At 36.7% G+C, this 24,753-nt stretch overlaps 1 protein-coding gene across 1 annotated transcript in view; it reads left to right on the forward strand.

Annotated features, from left to right (window-relative positions):
• SLC1A3 (solute carrier family 1 member 3) overlaps nt 1–24,753 on the forward strand; it is a 107,665-nt gene that overhangs the window by 20,930 nt on the left and 61,982 nt on the right. Inside the window, exon 3 of the mRNA XM_051989962.1 lies at nt 358–495. Coding sequence (XP_051845922.1) covers nt 358–495 — 138 coding nt within the window. The remainder of the gene's footprint in view (nt 1–357; nt 496–24,753) is intronic.

A 24,753-nucleotide genomic window follows, 5' to 3' on the forward strand; every position in this document is an offset into this window, starting at 1 on the left:
CTATATACGCTAGCTGTGTGACAGAAAGCTCTTGCCCCATAGTTCTATTTTATGATATAATTTGACCTGGATCATCCCCAAAACATGTGTGATATTTAACCATGTCAGAATGCTATCCCACAGTATAAAATTTAAACTAAAGACTGAATTTAATAAAACCTCAGAACTCCAAAGAATAAAATGATCCTCAAAAAAGCGATCTGCATACCGCCTTGCGCCCAGAGCAGCATAGTTATTTGCCTCCTAAACAAATTTTCTTGTGTCAGACACATGGCAAAGAGTAACCATTTACGCTTTTCGAATAGTCTTGATTCGGATTCAGAAAAGACTCAGTTTTCCCCCTTTCCTTTTCCTCAGGTACAATCCTTGGATTTACTCTCCGGCCGTACAAAATGAGCTATCGAGAAGTTAAGTACTTCTCCTTCCCAGGAGAACTTTTAATGCGGATGTTACAGATGTTGGTCTTGCCCCTCATCGTCTCCAGCCTCGTCACAGGTACCGAGGTCAACTTTACTTTGCTTTTTCCTGTGTTTTGTTTCTGGAAGGACGCTTATTATGATAAATTTGTAAAAGTGAAAAGCCCCCTCGGTTTTGACTGGGTGCATGCTCCAGTCTAGAAAATGAAAAATTCCCTTCAAAGTGGTGGTAGGGAGGTTTTCTGTTTTTGTTTGTGTTTTGCTTTTTAATTTTTTATTTTTTTTAGTAATGCATGAGTGATCACGCCTCTCCCGTTTGACCAATCACAAAGGGAAACGGATTTTAAATAGCCAATTAATCTGCCCTGTCTTCAGTATGAAAGAGGTACCCTTCTGAAAACACGTTCTCTACCGCGTACAACAGGTCTGTTTTCTCACCCTCTTATCCCACCCAGATAACATCTGGTTGGACAGCCTATTAGCTATTGATGCAAGAATGCTTGTTCTAAGAACCGCCAAGACTTGAACTGCGGCCTCCGTGGAAGCCTCACCACGAGGTAATGCCCACGACACACCCACAAGACTCTGCTGCCACCAGCAATGTATCTTTTCTGACCTCCCTGCATGATCTTGTTTCCCTCTCCGGTCACATCCCCCACCCCCAAGCCTTTTCAACGGAGGGGACAACTGGGAGGGGGTGGGAGACTTTTCCCGTCTGGAACCCTTTAAAGTGTCAAGGTGAATTTCACCTTCTGAATTCTGGAATTCCAGAGTAAAACTAGCAGGAAAAGATTGTGTTCGTTTGAGTGAAAGGGAGAGAGGAGAGAAAAGAGTGTGTGTACTGTCGTTGAGAGAGAGGCCACCAGTAACTCCTGACCGGGTTGCTGAGGAAAGCTTAATTTGCATGCTCGCTCGTGATTGGTGCACACCCGTGGAACCGAGCGGCTCAAAAGCAACGTTCATTCCTGGGCATTCCACCCCCACCCACTCTCTTTCCCCCCACTGCGGCATGGCCACTGTGTGTAGGCAGAATCCCGTAAGGCTTGGGAGCCATGAAGCTTACTTTCTACAACTGGAGTAGTTCAAAAGTCTGGGGAAGCCAGCCCTAACGCGCATCTCCCGCGCGCAGACAGATCCCTCCAGCGGCTGGCCGTACAGTTATCTCCCACACTTTCGGGGAGGGACGTAATCCAGAGTAGTAGGATTTTAGACCAGGAAAGAACCGTGGAGATTTCAAGTCATTCCCACATTTTACAGATGAAGAAGCTGAGGGACGGCCAGAAAAAGGAAGCGGATGTGGTCCAGCACCTAGCTAATAGCAGAGCGGGGAACCTGACCACAGCTCCTTTGAATTTCAAAGTCAGTGCGACTCACTCTATCATGATGTCTGTCACTATCCACTTTAGAGATTTATGAGTGCTTTGTAAAGCTTAGAGCACCCTATAAATGTAAGCCGTTATTAGTATTACTTGTCTCCACTCACCCAGTATCAGCTTCACTGCATATGCATGTAATACCAGTCAGAGAAAGTCTCACATTCCCACTAAAACAGAGACACAAAGAGGGAAAGAGAGACAGAGAGAGGGGGGAGGGAGGAGAGAGAGAGAGAGAGAGAGAGAGAGAGAGAGAGAGAGAGAGAGAGAGAGAGAGAGAGAGAGAGAGAGAGAGAGAGAGAGAGAGAGAGAGAGGAGAGGAGAGACAGAGGAGAAAGAGAGACTGAGAGACAGAGAAACAGAGAGACAGACAAAGGCAGAGAGACATAATGACAGCAAGAAAGGAGCGGGGAGAGAAGAGGTATTTATGTCTGGCATTTTTGATAATTGTTTGCAAAACTGACTTAAGAATAGCTTGATATAGGCTATTGCACAAGGATACTTCCACATTTGTAACTCTTGCACTGCAATTTTTCTGGGACGCAAGTTGTTATACAACTTGTCCAAAACAGAAAAATATATTTTTTAGTAGGTTTCATTGGAACAATGAGTTCCTCACCACTGTTCCTGCTTCCTGCCTCTCTGACAGCCTTTCAGTGTCACCTGACAGAATCATCTCTCTTTTCTTGACTAGAGACTCATTAGGGTCATTTATTCCTTTTTGCTTGCTTTCCTCTTTTACAAGGTGGGACTATTGCTGCTCAGAGGTTTTGGACAAAAGCCAAAATCTTTTGCTCCTGGCAGCTAAGACCCTATTGCAATATTCACTAATCACTAGTTGGAAGAGGTCAGCCAGAGACTTTCTTCTGTGTAATGTGGTCACACAAAATGTATCTTCGATTCCTTGGACATCCCAAATGACAACTGTAAACTTGGCATCGGTGATTTGAAAGAAAGCTTCCTGGAGGGAATGGGAGGTACTGATTGGAAGGATAAGACCCTAAAAGATGGCTTTTGGCAACTCTTTTTGGAAGGCTTTTGTGACTGGAAACTTCTAACGTAGAAACCTAAAATTTAAAAAACAAAGGAAAACAGAATTGAAGCCAAGTTGTTGCTGCCTACTATTTAGGGTACCTGCTGAGTTCAAGAATCGAAAAGTAGTTGGGGGAGCACTTAAAAATGGAATAAGAGTAGGGAGTAGAACTCTCTGGGCTTACTTCTCCCCAGGAGCTTCACTTTTAACTCTACCACCTGAATAAGGGCCTTATGATTCACTTTTTCCTTCCAATTCCAACAGTCATTATTTGTATGATTTAAGCCAAGTTTTTATGATCCTCTTCCCCACTCCTTGTCTTCCTTCCTTTGTTTTTTCAGTATCCTTGGAGATGGCTGCACACCTGCTCACCAATAGATAAGGAAGTACATAGATTTGATGTAGTTAACAGAAGGATTGTGACATTCTTGTTCCATGCTTGTAAGATTTTATAAAACCCAGCCCATGAGATAATTTTGAATTTCAAGATTTAGGAACTTGGCTAACCAATGGGTAGCTGATTTAGGCCTTTCCTTTTTCCTTTCTTCTCCTGTGTTACATATACTCAATTTACTTCTCAAATGCAAGTAAAAACAAAGACAAAGTTGATTTTGCTCTTTTATTTACCTGTCTTATGAAAACCCTGATATACCATGCAATTTGGGGATTGTTTTGGGGTACCATGACTAAGCCAGTACTAGATTTATGCTTCATTTACATGATAAAGAGAAAGTCAATTAATCTTGGTCTTTAAAAATGTTTGTCCAGCACAAAGAGATCCTAAGTAGTTATTCAGTTTCAAGAACTCACCTGTGTGAGAGACAGTTTCAAAGGCAACATCCAACTTGCCAAAGATGCTTCAGGCTTTTGTGATTGTGCCAAAGAAGTAATTCAAAGCTACATATTCATTTGACTGTTTCTGGTTGGGTGGAGCATAGGAACCCAAGAACCTTCTGTGGCCTAAGGTAGGTGATTTCATAAAGAGGTAACCTGTCTTTCTGAAATGAAGCATCATCAGATTCAGACCATTCTAGGATATGATTGGGCCTTAGGTGTGCTGATTCTCCTATTGACCAATAGCTCTGAGCTCTGAGCTCTTAACCCATAAAAAGAATTGGACTACTTAACACATTATTTCCTGTCTGCTAAACAAATGCTACTGGGGAAAAAAAAGCACTTTCCATTTTATTGGTATAACTCAAATTGTTTAATAACTGTTAATCTTTTCTGTGCACACCATGGGTGCTAGTTTAAGAACCCAGACTGTGATACCCCAATGAAAATCTATTGAGAATGAGTATTCTGAGTCCAACACTCTCTACTTTTGAGTAGGACAGATCCTAAGTACACACCAAACCCATACCCACTGCTGACATTTCATTTTAGGGAATTAGTGAAAATGTACCTTAACTTTAATTCTCCCAATCCTACCTTGAAATGCCTTTCCAAGTGGAATATTGTAGCTCTCTAAGCAATTCTGTATCCATTTTCTTGAAATTCAAATCCCCATATATACTGAACATCTGGAGTGTATGGAGGGTATATTAGAATTTGAGAAAATAAAAGAAAGAATTGGAGTAAAAGAGTAAAATAGCCAAGTACTTCATTTCCTTAAGATTGATTCTATTTCAATATAGAATAAATCTGGCAATATGTGACTCATCTGATCATTGGCTCCATCCAGACTAGGTTTTTTCAGGCCAAAGAGATTACACATGTTGGCTATCTGAAGAAGTTAACAGTAAAATAATTAAATCTTCATGACATATGACACATGGCCCCCCTATTGACTTTTAGAATCTCTGCAGCAAATGAGAGCTAGTTTTCCCATTTGGATTTATTCTTCTTAACACTCACCATCATCACTTCAGATTCCTAAAAATACATTTGTTTTGGATCACTGTCAGGATGTTTGACACTCAAAATCTGCATAAAAGATATCCTTTATATTCCCATAGTAGAAATTAAAGATAAGGTAGGTAGCACACAGTTGGCATTGGGATAAGTAGCCTTGTTCAATACTTACATCCCTTAGTAAAATTGTGAGACAAGAAAAAAATTGCTTTCAGTACCCTCTAATCTTCCTTTGTGAAATCACATAGTATAAATTCAGGCACTCAGATAGGAAAGATATATTTAGGCAGCCAATCTTTCTAATGTACCTCAAATGACACCAATAAAAGTAAACATCTTTCCATCTCTAGTTAACACTAATAGTAACTACATAAAAAAAATAATTTGGTACTAAAAAGGTTGATTGCTTGCATAAACAAGGAGATGGGGCCTGGACCTATGACTTCAGTGATATAAAACAGCAGTTTTTGTTCTCAGGATCCCTTTACATTTTCAACAACTATTGAGAAGCCATAAAGTGTTTGTGTTTATGTGGGGTATATATCTATCAATATTTACCATATTAGCAATTAAAACATTCAAATATTATTATAAAAATAATTTTGCCCTTATAAGTTCCCTGAAAGTCTCCATTTTAAGAACTGCTGACTTGGGGAAATCCCAAGTAAGGAAATACCCTTCAACAATGCAAATCAGCATCTTCTCTGCCATTTTTAGTCTCAGAATTAGAAGGCTGGAGAAGTTAAGTGACCTAGGGAATCACATGGGCAATTTACATCAGAATTTAAGACTTAAATTCAGGTTTGATAGTGTCTAGGACTACTCTTTCTCCATTCTGCCACTGTCTCTCTTACATTAACTGAGGCTTGTTGCCCTCTATGAAAGAGAATGAATCCAACAAGCTTCTTATTTTTCAATTAAGCTGTTTCTTTCCTATAACTCTATTCTAATATATAAGGCATCAAGAGATTTTTCCCTTCAAAAAAATCTACAAAATCATTTACAAGCAAAAGAAGGACAGAATTTTGGCTGGTTTTTCTCATTTAAAGTAATGTTCTATAGTTATTAAGAAGCTTTTAAAGAGGAAGGAAGGAAGGAAGGAAGGAAGGAAGGAAGGAAGGAAGGAAGGAAGGAAGGAAGGAAGGAAGGAAGGAAGGAAGGAAAGAAGGAAGGGACAGAAAGAATAAAAAGAAAGAAAGAAAGAGAAGAAGGGAGAGAAAGAGAGAAAAGAAGGAATAAAGCAGGGAGGGAAGGAAGGAAGGAGGGAGGGAGGGAATAAATGAAGGAAGGAAACAAGGGAGGAAAGGAGGGAAGGAAGGGCACATGTCCTCCCCTACTTTCCATCAATTGGTTGACTAAGTTGTCAATCACTACTGAGTTAGCCAACAGTGGTTTTAACAGGTTGTTATATGATGTGTCTAGCTTGATGCTGATTGACAGCTCAGTCAGCCAATGATAAGGGATGCAGAAATGGTCAAAGGACAAGAGACAGCTTCTCCCCTCCTGATGCAACAGAATAAGGCTCCATAGAGCGGTTGGAGGATGCCCTAGAAATTTAAGTGCAATAGAGAATAGTTCCAAATCCTCAGGCCTCCCTTTTGATGTCTTTCCTTCACTGCTTTCTAACTGACTAGGTTGCAACATGAAGTGCAGAACAGGCGGGACCTAAGAGTCTAAATTTCCAATATGATTATGAGTTTAGGGCAGATACCAGACAAAATCTCCATGAAATGCACTATTGTAGGTTTCGTCTCACAGCTCATGCTGGACAAAATAAGAGTTCCCTTGCAAGAAGATAGAACTTGGGACTGTGGAAACATACTTAGGATTTATCCCAGATCCAGTGGACCCCAGTAGTCCAACATGGGGCTCGGAGAACAATTTCCGACAGAAGATGGGACTGGTGTGGGGAATGGGGGGGAAGGGAACGATATCTTGAACCCATCCAATTAAACATTCCTGGAACTTACAGAAAAAATTCCTTTTACCTTTGAAGGGAGTGGTTGGCTTCTCCCCTGCAGCATGAGATTTGATTATCCTTATCTCAGCTGCATAACTATAAATATTATCATTGGTTATACAACTATCTAGTTGATTTCTCTTTGCTGAAAAATCCATACACAGTATGTGGCATTCTGTGTTCCTTGGGGCAACAAATTCCACAGGCTAATTACACACTGTGTGAAAAAGTAGAGAGGTTCTAGTTAACCAAGACTTCAGGCAAGTAGAATCTCAGTTTCAGCCCTCTAGGCTGTTTTACAGAAGGTGCCAGCCAGCTTTACACAAGAACCAAACCTTCTAGAATGGCAATCTGAAACCAACAGGCTGGGTCCTCTTTATTTTCCTTCAAAATATCTCAAAAAAATTGAGGCTGGTAGGAGGAATATATTTGGCAATGAAAAGAATATAAAAATGAGATATTAATAGCTGTCTATATGTACTGGTTTCTCAATAGATTGTTCTAAACATATTAGTGGAATTTAAGCTATAGGAGCTATACATAGTAGCTTTTAAGCTGTTATAGCTTAAAAATCCATTAAGACATTTGGTTCAGTCTGTGGAAACATATTTTTAAATCCTAGTAAGGAGAGAAATGGCTCATTCATGTGGGGGTTGTAGCTGCATGTCAGATCATAGTTGGGTCAAGGAAGCCCATGTAATATCAAGCTAACTGTCCTTCATTCTGTAAATCAATAAAATAAGTGGTCTAGAAAATGTGATATTTTTTGAGCTGGTTTCTGATTTGTGTCCTTTAGGCCAAAAGTGTTAAATTCAAAGCAGGGAATGGTTTCTGAGTTTGATACCATTGCTGTAGATACTTTTATAAGAAGACTTTCTGCCTTATGGTCTCACTCCATGACTTGAAATTCTGTTCCCCTGCCTCACTTATGCTACCTAGTCATTTTGGCCCCAAATCTTATTAGTTAAAAGGTAAAAAATGTTTTGCTTGCCCCAGATTATGTTTTTCTAATGGCTGATTCTTTTTCTCTGCTATTTCAATGCTTCAGAGAGCCATGATTTCACTGTCAATGGTGCCCCTTCTACAGATGCATCACAGTGCTATTTAGTTAATAGTCTAATTATGGTCTGTGGCTTACCCAAAACCACTCTGATGATTTGAGGGATACACCTCTCAGCCCACTTAGCTAGGCTGTTCCTGGGTCTGTAACAAAGTTTTTTCAGCTTAAAAGTATCTATAAGAATTTGCATTATGTTGATAGCCTTCAAAGACTAAGATTCAACTCCATGGGACAAAAGACATCAGGGTTAAACATTAGTGGAACCTCTTACCACTGGGGAAACAAAAAGTAGTGCTTGGAATCAGAAAGAGTCATCATCATGAGTTCAAATCCAACCTCAGTTACAAGTCAGCTGTGTGATCCTGGGCGTTACCTCAGTTTCCTCATCTGTAAAATGAGCTAGAAAAGGAAATGGTTAAGCACTCCAGTATCTTTGCCAAGAAAACCCCAAATGGGGTCAAGAAGAGTCTGAAATGACTGAATAATAAGGATAATTGATCACCAAAGATCTAAAGTTGAAATGGCCTTCAGAAGTCTCATCCCCAAATCCAAACTCTCATTTTATAGAGGGAAAAACTTGAGACCCAGATTCACATGGATGGGAAGTAGAAGAATTGAGATTTAGGTCCAGATCCCCTGACTCCCAATCTGACACTCCTTTCTTGGCTCTCTTATAGTCCTTTTCAGTGCATTTATTATCAAGTTCAGTGAGGAATTCTTCAGTAGTCCCATCAATGAAATAACCTTAAATCTGTGGAGCCAAAAATCAGAGATAAAGAAGGTGGCAGCTAAAGGTTTTCCTAGGGGACTTTTCATATGGGAGGAGGCAACCTAACAGTTTTCTAAAATGGTCACTAGAATCAGAAAATATTAGAATTGGAAAAGATCCTAGAGAGGCTCTAGTCCAAATTTCTCTCCAATGTAGCAATCTCCTCTACAACATCCTTAAAAATGGATGATTATATAGCCATTCCTCTAGGGATGGAGAACTCACTCCTCTCCAGAACTTGCTCTAGTTTTAATCAACACTAATTCTTAGAAAGTTTTGTGTGTTTTAGGTTGAAATCTGTAATGATTTCAGCCCATATTCCTAGGTCTGACCTCTGGAGTTACACAGACAAATCTATTTCTTCTTCCTTAAGACAGTCTGAAAACTATTTGAAGATTGTTCTTATGCTTCTCCATGATATAAGATATATATCCTGCAGTCTTTCTTAGAGGACCTGGTTTCTGATTGTTTTTACCATACTGAACATTCTGCAATTGGGCAGTGACTCTCCATAAATACATTTCCCAGAATCAGACCAAAAAAAATCAGCAGTGTGACTGTAGAAAGAACCTTAGATCCAAAGTCAAAAAACCAGTATTTAAATCCTACCTTGGTCACATGGGCAATGTAGGGCAAGTTTCTTTAAGCTAGGTGACTTGGTTTCCTCAGCTGTTAAATGAAGGTGTTTAACTAGATGATCTTTAAAGAGCCTTTCAGTTCTAAATCCCATAGAATCCTGAATAAGGTCTGGCTGGTTCTACCTTCCTTTGACATAAACACTGCTTCTATTTAGGCAGCTTGAGATTTCATTAGCTTTTTTAGCAGCCACATCATACTTCTGGCTCCTACAAGTTAAACTTGTGGTTAGCTAAAACTCCCAAGATAGAAAATTTCATTTGAGGGTATTTGTGGCCAAAAAATGGAGCCACTCTTTTGCATAAATATTAAATAATATTTGTTGAGCTTCTTCATGCTCAATGGACTGTGTGAACCAGAGCTACGAAAGGATTTTGGCCTAGTAGAGCTAAGCATTTTCACCTGTAATTTTCAGCAGCCTTTGGTTGAAAATTGAGTAATTAATTGTGGAAGCAGAAATTCAGGACCATAGATGATGAATAACAGGGTGCACCTTTAGGGCTACTGTGAAACTATTATGGAGCCAGAGGCTCCATGACAATATAAATTCTTTAATAAACATCTCTATCTTTGTGAAAGAAAGAGGAAACAAAAGAAAGAGCAAAAGAAAGGGGAAGAAGGAAAGAGAGAAAGGATTATTTTAATTATACAGCATTAATAGTATAATGGAAAAAATGTATTTGATCTGATATTTGAAAACCTAGATTCAAATTTTCGGTCTACCATTTACCACTCTGTGACCTTGAGATAACTGCTTCAGGGACAGCTAGATAATAATAAGCCTAGTGTCAAAAAGACTAGAGTTCAAATCATTACTAACCTGGATGTGTCACTTAATTTCTGTCCATATCAGTTTCTTCATCTGTGATATAGGGATAATAATAACACCCACCTCCAGGGTGGTTTTGAGGATTTACCCAGTGCTTTGCAAACCTCAAAGCACTCCATACCTATTATTATCCCAAAGGCTTCAATTTCCTCTTCTGTTCAAATGAAGAGACTGAACTTATGTCATAGTCTTTTTTACTAGTACAAACCTCCCTTTTTATGTCAAAGAAAAGTGGTAGATGCCCAAATAATAATTGATTAGAAAAATGAACAAGGGTAAAAAGTATGATGAAATTAATAATGCTTTTAAGTAGTAATTGTAAATCACAATTACATCCACTTACTTTTTGAAACAGTTATGTATATAACTTTTAGGTCTATGTATGCAAGACATTAATTCAACCTGCAGAAGGTATACTTGTGAATTTATGGATTTGCATATCTTTTGCAATAATTTCTTAATGCCTTGGGGATCTGGAGCTCACTGGTTCTGAACCACTGATCAGAGAATCTCTAAAACCCTATGTGATCTCTTCCTACCATATCCATAACCACTCAAGGCATATTTCTTTGAATTTCCTTCAGCTTCTCCTCCTGCCTTGCTCCTCAGTTCTACATTTAATTAGTTCCTTGGTTCTATTTGACTCTTCCTTTAAAAGTCTTCTTATATCCATCTTTTCCATGCATTTAACAAAAACCTCAACTCATGGATCTCATCCTAATTCAGGCCCCATTTTCTCACACCCCAATTTTTCATCTTTTTAAGAGTTCATTCTACTTAATTATATTCCATCATCATTGCTGCAATCTACCCATCTTCAATTAACTTTCCTGCATATAGCTCACAGTCCCATCTACCTCATCTCTTGCTATCACCTTCAGTGCCTTCAGCATCTTTGATAATGAACCATCCACTTCTGGCCTCAAAAGTTACTTGATATGCTCAACTGCAATGAACTTCACATCAGATTTGTAAAGTATTTAGTAGTGTCTAGTCCATAACAGGCACTCCGTAAATGTTTACTCTTTCCCCACCTCAAACACATTTCATATTTATCATTAATTTAGCTAGGTGACTTCAGAAAAGTGACTTTTCCATTTTTAACGACAGGTTCTTTATCTGCAAAAATGAGATCTGAAATAATGATTTCTAAGATTTCTTCTAGCTCAGAAATTTTGTGATGCTCTGAGTCAATGATCTACAGGGATCCTCAAACTATGGCCGTGGGCCAGATGCAGCAACTGAGGACATTTATCCACCTCTTGAAGTTTCTTTATTTAAAGGCCCACAAAACAAAGTTTTTGTTTTTACTATAGTCCGGCCCTCCAACAGTCTGAGGGACAGTGAACTGGACCCCTATTTAAAAAGTTTGAGGACCCCTGATACTTCATTTTAACAACTCATTTTTAGGACCTCAAACTCAAACATTTTTCTTTTTTATTATAACATTCCATCCTATTTGGCCATTCCCATTGTTCTTCATATTAATCCTCATGAAAACTTCTAATCTTATCGTCCTTCTTTATTTATTCAGTTGATCAGCCTTTTGGGGGTTTAATTTACCTTCCTATTCAGTCTAAAAATTTGTTAATATCTTTTGTTCTTACATTCTTGTTTCCTGTTAACCTCATTTCTCCCCTTGGTTTTAATAAGCCCTTCTATAATTACTCCCAAACATATGTCTTTATTCTGCCTCTCTCCTGAAATTCAGCCTCAGATCCACAGTTGGCCCTAAGCTTCTCCACATCTATTCCCTACTGGCAAATTCAACATATCTAAAACTGAACACATCTTTCCCCAAATCCTGCTTTTCCTCCTAATGGTCTGATAAGTATAATGGTACCACTATTCCTAATTACTTTTGTTTTGGATATCAGAATTATATCTGCCTATGAAATAAAGTCTATGAATTTGCTACTGCACTTCTAACCTTGGTGACATAGGGAGACACAGTCTCAAAAAAAAATTATAATTGACTTTTTCCTTAAAGACAATCAGCTGTCAAATGGTATCAATTCTACCCCACCCCATGTCTTAACACATAGCTCCTTCTTTCTTTCCCTTTTCTCATTACCTCAAATCCTAATTACCTTTTAGTCAGACTACAGCAGTAATTCCTGAATAGTTTTACTGGCTCCATTCTTCCCTTCCAATTCTACCCACTGCTGTAAGATTAATTGAAAGAAGGAAGTAGCCTTGAATGTCAGATTAAAGGATTTGAACTTTATTGTCTAGGCAAAGGGTAAACACTGAGGGTCCTTGGGATGAATGCTTCCATTGATTAAGTCCAAACCCTTAACTTGTACCCTTGATGGAATAGCCTCCCAACTTTTCCAGCAAAAAGCCCCTATCCTCTCCTTCCCTTTATCTTTCATGAATCTCTAATTACTGGGCCCTTTTCATGCTATCTACAAATATGCCTCTGTCTAAAAAACAAAAGAAAACAAAAAGCCCTCATTTGATCCTACTAATCCATGTTTCTCTAATTTATTTATGATGTGACTTTTTATGTCTTCATCAGGCATCCGTTTGAAGTGTATCTTTGTATGAGGTACAAGATGTTTATCTAGACCTAATTTCTTCCATATTGTCACCCAATTTAAGTCTTTATTACACTTGTTAAATATTTTGTGTTTGTTGCCTGCTAGGCTCCAAGATACATTGCTTCTGTATATTGGCTTCCTAATCTGTGCCACTGAGTGATCTCTATTTTTTAACCACTATAAAAGTTTCAGTGATTACTGTTTGTAATATAGAGATCTGACCCAGATAGCCCTCTTCCCGTATGTTGAGATTTTTGGCCTTTCCCCCATACCATATGAATTTCATTATGATAGTTACATAAAGTAATCCCTTGATAGTTAGATTATGACAATAAAAAAGTAAATAAATTTAGGTAGTATTGTCATTTTTATTATATTGGCTCATGCTGTCCATGAGGGATTTACATTTTTCCTATTATTTAAGTATGACTTTATTTCTGTAAACAGTCATTAATAGTATTAATATATACACAAAAGTTATATAAATAAGTTATATTTATATAGCTTTTGTGTATATATTGGAAGGAAAATTCCCAATTGCTTTATATTACTATATTCAATAGTAATTTTTAGAGGAATTTCTCTGTCTTCCAGATTTTTATCGGCACATTGTAGAGATGCTGATGATTTGAATGGATTTATTTTATATTCTACAAATTTGCTAAAGCTATTGTTTTAATTAAGTAATAGTTGACTCTTTAGGGTTCTTCATCCTATTATAGCATCTTCAAGAAAAACCCAGTTCACAGAATCACACTGTTTTCAAAGATAACTTCAAAAGCCTTCTAGGTTCAATCTCTCCCTGACCAAGGGTCCCCTCTACAATATATTATCCATTCTTGGCTTTAAGACCTCCAACCTGTAATCCCCAATCCTGAGGAGGCTGATGCTGAAGGATCTTGAGCTCAGAAGTTCTGAGCTTCAAAAGAGTTGAAATCAGTTGATGTCCACACTAAATCCATGACCAGTATGGAGCCTCGAGTGGCTATGGGTCACTAAGCTGCCTAAAGAGAGTAGAAATACTCAAGGTCAGAAATGGAACTGGTCAAAGCTGCTGAGCTAATCAGAAGTGGGATCAGGCCCATGTATATCCAGTGTACTCCCAGCCTGGACTGAGTTAGGGAGACCTAATCTTCCTCCACCATCCTGTCCCTCCTCCTCCAAAAAAAAACCTCCATTATGACAGACCCATTATTTGTTAAAGTGGTCCATTCGATTTTAAGTATCTCTAATTGTCGAGAAGTTTGTTTTTTCTCCTTTATGAAACCCATATCTACTTTTTGGAACATCTCTCCATTTCTTCTAGTTCTCCTTTCAAAGACCAAGTGGAACATTTCAAATCTGTCTTCCATACAACAGGCCTTTAGACACTTAAAGAAAGCTATCTTGTCTTTCTCTCTATATATACCGTCACCCTCCACCCTCAGTTCATTCAACTATTATTCTTACAGACTGAGAGTTCATGGAGAAGAAGGAATGTGTATGTCCAGAACTTTGCACAAAGAAGGTGCTTTAAAAAACTTTTGTATTAAAATCTCTTCCTTCTTTCAATATGTTATCATAACCTGGCACATGCCACAGACTGGGTCTTCTTGGATCCCCTGGTTAGAGGGAGATTAGAAATGTGCCTTCAGTAATGGAGAATTTCCTCAGGCTCTCTCACCTTATTTCCTAAATTTGGTCTTGCTGAAATAGAGGGTAACAGGATACAGAAAACATGTTCTCAGACATTCCACATGCTCTCCCACTGAGAGTTAGTCTTTGTTCTTCATCATACAATCCATCCTGACTCAGAGCAGGGCTACATTATTCCTCTTTCCCACCCATTCGCACTAGTGATCACTGAACTGACTTCACACACTCAGGACCCCTTTCCAATGTCAAGTCTATCAGCATTACGAGGATGTTTTGACATTACTAAGTAGCCATAAGGAATTTGCCCCATTTTATAAAACCTGTTATCTATAGAAAGAAACCATACACCAACTACTTTCCTGTGGATTTGAAATCAGGAAGCCCCAAGTCAAATTTTGTTTCAGATATTCACGTGATTTTGCTAAGTCATTTTACCTTATTCAATCTTAGTTACGCATCTGTTAAATAGGAATAATAGCCCTGTAGCCTCATGTAGTTGTTATGAAGAGATGAGAAAGGTGAAAATAAAAGTAAATAAAAGTGCAAATCTTAAAAAGCAATGTAAATGTTTTGTTGTTGTTCAGTCATTTTTCAGTCATGTTTGACTTTGTTAACCCACTTGGGATTTTCTTGGCAATGATACTGGAGTGATTTGCCATTTCCTTCTCCAGATCATTTTACAGATGAGAAAATTGAGGCAAACAAGGTTAAGGGACTTGCCCAGAGTTGCAAAGCTAAGAAGTATTGGAGATCAGGTTTGAACTCAACAAGATCCACTCCACTACCTAGCTGTTCCCACTAATGCCTTATCACCTCTTTATCTTTCTATTATAAATATTGGCAGCTTCAACAAGATCATCCCATCTAAAATAATCTCCCTCTGAAAAGTGTTGACAGCACTTTGCCAGAATATCTTCTTTATACTTAACACTCTCCTTTGCAAGAGTTGTCTATCTGTTTTTTCCTATGGTTAGACTAAGCTCCTTAGGAGTAGAGTTTATGTCATTAACTATCTTTCTTTTGTCAGCATCTGGTGTTATGTCTTGCATACAGTAAGAGCTTACTAATTTAAAAAATCAAATTAAATCAGGAAATAATTCATGCTCAATTCCTAGTCAAAGGCTCCTACCAAATTACCAGGCTGACCCATTAGGGTTCACATAACATGGATAATGGCCATCTTGAATCTAATACTCAGAGAAAGAAAAATCTCCTTGGTAATTTTAGAGAATTTTTCCCCTTCCAAGTCTAATAAAAATGTCTTGAGAGCCAATATAAGGGTTTGGGTTTTTTGTTTTTTGTTTCTTCTTGGCAAGGAATTATTGTTGTTTTAAGCTGACAAAGCATATTTTCTTCAGAAGGGGACATTCAGACAATAGAAATGCTGGAAATAATAACATTTAACTGGTAACGGTTGTTGGAGGTGGGGAATGGTGGAGTAGAGGGGCACAGCAAAGAAATTTGTGCTACGTTGGAAAGATCATTAACTTGCAGGTATTATAATATCATGTATATATGTTATAATATATGCGTGTTATAATTGAATTGTATTCTCCTTCTAACTCTGTAGAAGTTAGCAGCTGTGTGGTTCTGAAAAAGGTCACTTAACTTTTTGGGAAAGTCTGGGATTCAGTACTGGAAGAAGCCTAAAGTCCCATCTAACTATCATTCTAGAATGTTAAAATGTTAGAGTTAACAGTCTACATACCTATGGCAGTGATTGTTGTCGCAGAAAGTGACAATAAAGGAGGAGAAAATTGTAGTCTTATCACTGGAAAAACAAGAGAGGAAGGACATAATTGGAAATTGGATTATGCTTGAGCCCTCCTATGAGGTCTGTAGGAAGCTGTGGTAAGCTCCTATTTGTAGTGGGGTTGAAATTTTCTAAATATTGATTAAAGGCAATTAGGTAAGCTAGCGTCGTCATATCATGAGAAAAGGTAGGGTGTCCTCTCCAATTGAGTGAAGCTACTTAATAACATCCCTCTCCCCCATCTCACCCCCACCAGTAACAGACCCCTCACAGAAGCTATACTCATAGACCCTCCCAGTGACAGAATCCCTATCAGAGATCTCCAGTGAGAGCCTGGAGCAACCTATTAATTGAGTATTGAGAGCTACAAACTAGAATGACAGAGTTTAACAATTTTACTACCAACAGTGTGCAGGGGAAGGAAGATTTCCCAGTAGCCTGCAAAACACATTTTGTTTTTTTAAAAGCTAGGTTAGAATGAAAGAAGAATATGCAGAAAAGAAAGAGGAGAAAAGTACTTCTCAATAAGAGGGTAGAAATAAACCCATGGAGGAGGAAGCAGCTTCTTATTCCTGATATACCTTTCAAAGAAGTATGTATAATTTTGCCACATACACAGAGAAGCCTTTAAGACAGTATTTTGCTCTACTGAATTACATTACAGGGTTTTTTAAAGTACACTGGGATTTTACTTACTTTACACCTGTCAGTGAATGATGTGAGGATAAAGATATAGTCTACTGAAGAATCTATCACTTTCTGATCAAGGTTAGCTATAATGTGTGCATAAGGTATTCTCACAAAATGTTATAAAGATGGAAAACAGATGTGCTGGTGTTCTCTATATCCCATTTGGGCACAGAGGATGATAAAAAATAAAGTCTGGGGGTCTACACAGGACTAAGTACCCTTTTGTATTTATCTTAAAATCATGACTCTGCAATGGCCAGAGAATTAATCATTAAGTGGCCAGACTACTGGGTTGAACCTCTCCAAACTTAGAAAGATGCAACTCAAAAAGAAGAAACAATCCAATTTGCTAAGATTGTACTTATTAACTTCCCATCCTGGCAGAATCTGTCAGTTTACCCTCCTCTGACAACTTAAGGTCACCTCCACATGCCATGATAAGTCATCTGAGCAGGACTTCATGAGGGTTTTTAACACTATTCCTGTTTAAAGACAGACTTCAAGATGTGAAATTGGAACGTGAAGATGTAGAAAGGAAGATGATTTCTAAGAAGCTAATTTTGAATTCCAAACCACAGTTTAAAACAGAGGAATGAATGGTGGCCTCTTGCCTAGGAATGGCCCATGTTACAGAGTAAGAACTTAATAAACGCTTGTTGACAGAGTAATTGAAAGGAATAAAGTATACCTAACAAGGGCAGATTTCAGCTTGATGTAAGAAAAATTTCCCAGCAATTAGAGCTGATCCAACATGATTTGCTTCAGGAAATAGTGTATTCCCTCTGGCTGGAGAGGGAGGGGAACTCTTCAAATACAAGCTGTCGGATAAATAAATAGATAAAGAATTTATTAAGTACTTACTATGTACCAGACACTGTATAAGCTCTGAAGATAAAATATAAGCCCATAAGATAGTTCCTGATCTCAAAAAAGCTTACATTTAAATGGGAGAAGACAATACATGATAGGATACTGGAAAGTAGACAACATTGTGAGAGGACTGCAGGAAATGTGGAGCAAGAAAAGGCAAAGATAATAATAACAATAACCATTAGCTCTAGGGATAAGAGGTAAGGTAGAATTCATATCAAATGGAGTGGAGATTGTGAGAAAGGGGTCATGGCAAGAAGCCTGAAGGAAGTGGCATGGAGGCCTGGTTCCCATAATGATAAGACAATAGAAAATGGAATGGTTAAGAGGGCATTCTTCTTAAGGTGTGCCATCCTCAGAGATCATGGAATGCCCACAGATAGTCATTAGATTTAATAACTCCATATGGAATTAGTTTCCTACTTTGTATAATAAAATTCTTGTGTTTAAGCCACAAATATGACTAAGAAAGAAATGTAATCCAAACAGAAAAATTCTGATTACCCTATCTAGGTATCTTGTTTGTCCTGGCTAAAGAATGAGCAAAATTTATTTTTACAGTGAAGATCAGTTCTATTAACAATTTCCCTAGGTGAATTTCTTTAATATTTAAGGAATCACACTTTTTCACATCCTTGTGTAGTTACAATCATGAAAATAAGAGATGCTAATTGTATATCATCCTTATCCATTAATTCATTTAAGTCTCCTAGAAATCAACAGATTTTATCCTGCTTCTACCTCTATGGCCTGTAAGTCTATTGTCTTATAAATTATTTTTTATGCCTGATATTCCAAAAAAAAAAAACTTTCTAACTTGGGATAAATCCTCAATCCTTTGAAGCTGATGTCATAAAGCAATAATTCTCAACATTGTGGTCTCCGAACTCCTTGACTCTCTGAAAAATGATTAGGGAGCAGCTCCCCCCCAAAAAAAGAACTTTTGTTTACATGAGTATAATTATATTAGAAATGAAAAAATCTTCATATTATAAAAATAGCTTTTTATTGAGTGAAAGGATCTTGGGGCACCACATTTTGAGAAGCACTGTTCACAAGAATAGCCATACTTCCTGAGGAAATGTCCCAAGATTGCCCTCCCATTACAAATAATTACTGGGATGGATGAGTCTCTGCTCTTGGGGCAGTGTGCTTTGACCAGAATCCTGTAGAACAAGAATAGACTTAAAGGCAGAGACCTGCTAATAAAAAAGACATACTACCTGTTGATCAGCAGAATGACCATGAATGGGTCATATCCTCTTGTGAAAATACAGTAAAGCACTTGAAGTACAGAATTCATTATGATGTTGATGTAGAATAAGGCTAATTATCCTTTAAGACTGGCCTTTACCAACACTTGACTTCTCCAATTTAAGTTTCTGTAATAGATTATTCTTTCTGTGTTGGGAAAAATAGGAATCCACTCTGAGGGATTTTTTTTAACCTCAAAAATGAACAAAACACACAAGACTCTTTAGAACTCTAAATGCTAGGTATTGTTAAGTAATATCTGCCTTCAGTGGTTTGAGCAAACCACCATTTGGTATGTGTGCCTCTAGAGGGGTTCAGTTTGCTTGTCTGTTTTCTGTGGATTTGTGCCAGGACTTGTGTAAACCATAAGTTCTATGTGGGCAGAATTTGCCTTTCTTTGATTAGTATGTAAGGCCCTAATAATGCATGCAGTAAGGGCTCTGTCCACTTTTGTTGGTGATGATTTAATACCCACCTCCCATCCCGGGTGAGGAAAATTGGATTTTGATATTTACACTAAAAAGATTAATTGCATAATATTTCTGGTCTGTTCCCAGAAAAATTCCAATAGCAATCTCCGAGTCTCTGAAAGCTTTATTTTTTTCAGCAGAGCTCACAAATTATACTCAAAAGAATATTTTCTAAGGAAAAGATTCTTAGAAATTTTGTGGGTATAAGTGATTCATGCTTCACTGGAGGACAAATAGGGCTATTTGAGGGAAGCTGAGAGAGACAGACAGAGAAAAGCAGAAATTTAAAGATATGATACACTTAAACCTTACTAATTGGCAAGGGTGTGGGGGACATAAGGAGAGGTTAGTGAATTGGCCACTTGGGATTCTTCTTTTTTTTTTTTTAGTTCTTTTGAATTGTAATCATCTATTTTAAATGGTCCTAGAATATTGGCCAAGATTTATGTTCATTTTCATGAGACATAGAATTCTTACTACATCAAAAAAGATAAATATATAAAGAAAATAAGATACATATAAAATTATGTTAATGTTTTTACTAGTCAGCAGTAATGTTTAACTCTAGCAAGATCGATTTTTCCCACATAGAAACAAAAGAGAGTTGGGTAATTTGTCAGAACTAAATTTGTTAGGTTTTTAACTTTTTTTTAGGACTTTTAATAGTTCAAAAATTTTTTTACAAATTATGATTTACAGGAAAGATAAATATTTTCATCATTTTCTCTTAGAAATTCAGTATTGTGTGATAAGTGTGTACTTACTTCCAAATGACTATTAATTAATTCTCTTAACTGGCTACTAGTCAACATACAGCTTATTGAGAATATTTGGAGAAAATCTGTTTATTTAGTGATCAAAAAGAAAATTTCATTGTTAAAAAGTTCTTCAGGTGGATAGAACCCTGACCCTGGAGTCAAATCCAGCCTCAGACACTAGCTAACTGTGTGACTCTGAGCGAGTCACTTAACCCCAACTGCCTCTACAAAAATAATAATAATAATAATAATAATAAAATTCCTCAGGAACTAAACAAATGTTTTCCTTCCCTTTCAAAGAAATTTCTAACTTGTGGTACTTAGTCAAGATGGATTTGGATTTTAAATTTGGATTTTAAACATGCCATTTGTTAAGTAGACGTAGAAAATAGATATTGTATCTCAGCCAGTATTTTCCTTGGCATTCAGGACTATTCTTTGCTACACATAGAAAAATTAGATGAAATGTAATAAAGCAAAATTGATTAATTTGATTTTGGCAGTTTTCTTCCTGCTGTTTTCACTCTACTTCTTTCTTCAAGTGCCCACGCAGACACACAGACACACACACACACACACACACACACACACACACACACACACATACAAAAACACACACAAATCTCAGATGGCATGAAACATTCTCCAATGAAAAGAAATCTTTGTCAACCCTAGAAGAAAGCATATTATGGACTAAAAAAAACCTGGCTAAATGGCCATTTCATTCAGAAACATATTTAGATTCAAGGCACCCACTTCATCTTATTTTTACAACTGAAATCACTTTTAGAAAGAAGGCAGTCTTCCTTTGTATTTTTTTGTACATTTTGAAAGAAAAGTACAATTTCTTCTGTCAACAAACCAATCACGGTAATTTTCATTTGTGTTGTGTATTTCCAGTGGTTTTTTTTTTTTTTTAAGGAGGTAAAATGCTTGGATAGATAGATACTTCCTTGTGGGCTTGTGAAGCATATTTCTGAACCTCTGTTTTCAGAGTCAACTTTCTGTAGAATTACAGATGCTCATGTTGCAAACATGTGAACCCATCCCCCCAGCTTCAAATGGTAACTTTGAAAACTTTTATAAAAGTTCATTTGCCTGCTGAGCATAAGGACTATTTTATTCATGGTAACAACCTTTTTTCTGAAGGCTAGATGTAGTGACATTCAACATATATTGGCTAGATTTGATGAATATACATATATTATCAGTTTTTTTATTAATGGTTATAATGTCATAAGGTGTGAAAGGACTATGGCAGGTCCCTAAATCTGTAGTCAGATTTGGATGCTTGTCAGAGTAAAAACTGAGCAAAAACTAGTTTCAATAAATTGGTTTGGAAGTTTGCATTCAGGACTGTACTTTGCTAGACAGAAGGAAAAAAATTAGATGAAATGCAACAAAGCAAAAATTGATTGATTTTTATTTTGGCATTTCACATTGTTTTAGTCCTGCATATTTTTAATGCAAATTTTAATAATTTATTATATAAACAAAAATTGGATAACAAATAAATAAACCAATAAACTAAATAAAATGATAAAATACCAAAGTCAAATAAATTGGATCAATTGTCAAAACTTATTCTAGTTTATTTGTAATTTCCAGGACTTTTGATCTAAGAGTGAAAAAGGGAAACACTTGGAAAGAGCATTGGGTTTATTAATCAGAGAACTAGATTCAAATGTTGATTCTGCTTCTTACTCCCTATTTTATTTTGAGCAGATTACCTTAGCTTCTTCATCTATCCCTTCCATCTATAGATCTATAATCCTGTGACTTCATTGATGTTGAGAATTTCAGCTGAGGAGATTTCCAGTATAAGTCTGTTCTGCTACTTATAGCCAGAGAATTGCCTAGGGTACTCAGAGTTTAAGCCACATATGTGTTATGTGTATTTTGTTTTAATTTTTTTTGGAAGGGGGTAGGGAATGGAATAAACAAGAAAAATTCAAATTCTAACATTCTTCCCTCACTCTTCAGGTAACAGAGTCTAAATTATAAATTGTTATAACAAAACATTTTAATATCTTTAATTTTCACTTTAGAAGAGAATTGTCACTATCATGAAAAAGAAATCTTGTCACTGGTGATGGATTCACCATTGATAGATGTCTGGAATTTCTTGCCTTGTGCCACATTTGAATATGCTAAGGACAAATGCAATATGACTTAACATCTTATCTTCCTTGATAAAACACTACTTTCTCATGTTATTCTCTATAGAATGAATGTCCATCTCATTACCAACATTGGATAGTAATCTATAATTCACTTTAAGTCCTTTATTTAGAATAGTTTTATGTTGTTGAAATAGCTTCTTTTTCCTTTTTGGTGGATTTACCGGTCACCTTTGCATTAAAAACTATGTATAAATTATATATACATATAATTTACTAATTCATTGCCAATTATAAACTAATAAGAAATCTTAATAGTTTTAGAAATATCAGGACATATTTTGCAATATTATACCAGTGATAAGATATAAGAATTAATGATTGGATCATAATTGTGGTTTTTATATAATAACTCATTTACATAATAATTAGGACTTTCACAAATCACGGAATGAGCATGCCAAATATTCATCCACTTTTGAACATACTTGAAAGAGTGAAAAGCGCACTGATTTGAGTTCAAATTCTGCCTGGATTTTCTATCCTAGTAACTTAGAGAAGCTAGTTTTCTCATCAGTAAAATGAGACTTGGACTCAATGGCTCTACGACTTCTTGCAAGTCTAAATCATATTCTAGTATTTTAGGACACATTCACCACTACCTCAGACAATGAGAGGATCTGGTCTGATTAATTCAAAAGCTGACATGGTAACACAGCAATGTATTTCTAGGCTTGAGTAGATTTTCTTCCATCAGTTACCAATGTGCTGAGAGAGCACCTTCTCATTTTCTTAGGGCACATTTCATCACTTAAACCAAACATCATATAGAAATTGCCAAACTTTAAATTATTAGTTAGAACTCAAAAAGAACTAACTCAAGGCATGAGAAGGCACTGAGTGCAATTAGTCCATAGGCTAAAACTGAATTTCATTCTGTTTTCTTTTTAACCCTGTGTGAAAAAAAAAAATGGAGGAAAAACTGTAGATCTTTGATCCTTTGTGGTTTTAACTACATTAGTGACCTATGGTTCAAGGATCACTGGGGCCAATAAGAGAGGGGGGAAAATGAAAACAAAAGATCATTCAAAAGAAACTCCAAACATACACATTTATAGTGAACATCATGAATAATCCTCACTGCACTTCTCAGTTATTAAATGCTCATGAATTTGTGCAATTACAAAAATAACAAGTTAATCAAAACAAAATACATGAGTCTGATTGGCCCAGTTATTGCCCGTTCTCCATGAATGTCTATGTTCCTCTGTATCTCAAAATAGAGGAAATGAATAAAAGTCTCATTTCCTAAGTTTACTGCAAAAAAACTCTTGATGGTTCTCATTTATGTATGATGAGTAATAAATTCCCAAAACAAAGAGGACAGTGTTTTACTATTTCTTACATATTCATTGGATTGTTTTTCCCCAAAATTTTCTCTCTAAGACTTGTCACTGTATTTGTCTGTTGGTAAAATAAATTCTAGGGAAAGCCCTTTCAACTTCTTAAAAATTGCATTTGCCCAAATTTCTCCAAAAATCCCCATTATATGGAAATTATCAAATTAGGACCAAAGTTTATTTGAAGCAAATCTGACAAATGAAGCAGAATTTACCAAAAAGGTAATATTAAAAGGATACCCTATAGCATTCCTTTAAATGATAAATTCCTTTAGTATCTTTAGAAAATCATTTGTTACCAAAAAAATTTCCATTTTTATACAAATATAACTCTTATAAAGAGTTATTAAAAAAAAATTAGAGATTAGAAGAGAAAAGGATTAGGAAAGACATGACAGCTTCCTTCCAGGATTTCAAGGGTTATGAAGTGAAAAGAGCATTATCTTTAAATTGCCAATATCACCTCTCTCCCCTGTAGATATAGGATAAATGGACAGAAGTTACAGAAAGGCTTATTTTCACATTATGTAAGGAAAAACTTAAGAATCAGAATGATCCAAGAATGTGGCAGACTTTGTCAAAAGGTCATGGTTTCCCCACTGTTGCAGTTCTTCAAGTAAAAACTAGATGATGACTTCTTGGAAATGATTTAGAGACAGGGATGTTGTACAAGTATGATTGTGTTGCTGTTCAGGTATGCATTCTCCAATTTCAATTTAAGCACCAAAAAGAAGGAAGCTAGATTGGAGCATTACCAGAAAGGCAAGGGAACTAGCCTGAGAGAAAACCCTATAAGCATCAGTTGATAGAATTATGAATATTGAGGCTGGAGAGGAAGGAATTTATTAGGAGTGTGATATAATCAGGAGCAAACTGATGGAAAAATAAAATTTAATTTAAGTCTGATAGTTAAAAAACAAACCTACTAACAATTAAAACTCTCTCAAAGTGTGATGGCGCTACCTAAACAAGCAGAAGTTCTCCCTCTTTGGAAATCTCCAGAGGCTAAATGATCATTAGACCAGGATGTTGTAGAAGGGATTCCTTTCAACTATAAAATTATGCAATGTAGGTATTAAAAAGTCGGGGTTTCCTTTCATCAGTCAAAACACTGCTCAATTTCCCAAATGTAATCTAACCTGTTTTCTTCTTCCGATTCAATTCTGGATCCAGTTCCTTATTCTTCTTTACTGTCTCTTCCAGAAAAACGCACTTGGGCTTTCCTCCAACGCAATCAATCCAAACAATAGATATCTTTCATCCATTTGATTTTTCCTTTTAAGTGACTTTGCATCTCATTTATGAGAACATGAAGAACTCCAGATCTTTT

The sequence above is a fragment of the Antechinus flavipes genome, chromosome 1 (assembly GCF_016432865.1).
Source record: "Antechinus flavipes isolate AdamAnt ecotype Samford, QLD, Australia chromosome 1, AdamAnt_v2, whole genome shotgun sequence".
NCBI classification, from domain to species: domain Eukaryota; kingdom Metazoa; phylum Chordata; class Mammalia; order Dasyuromorphia; family Dasyuridae; genus Antechinus; species Antechinus flavipes.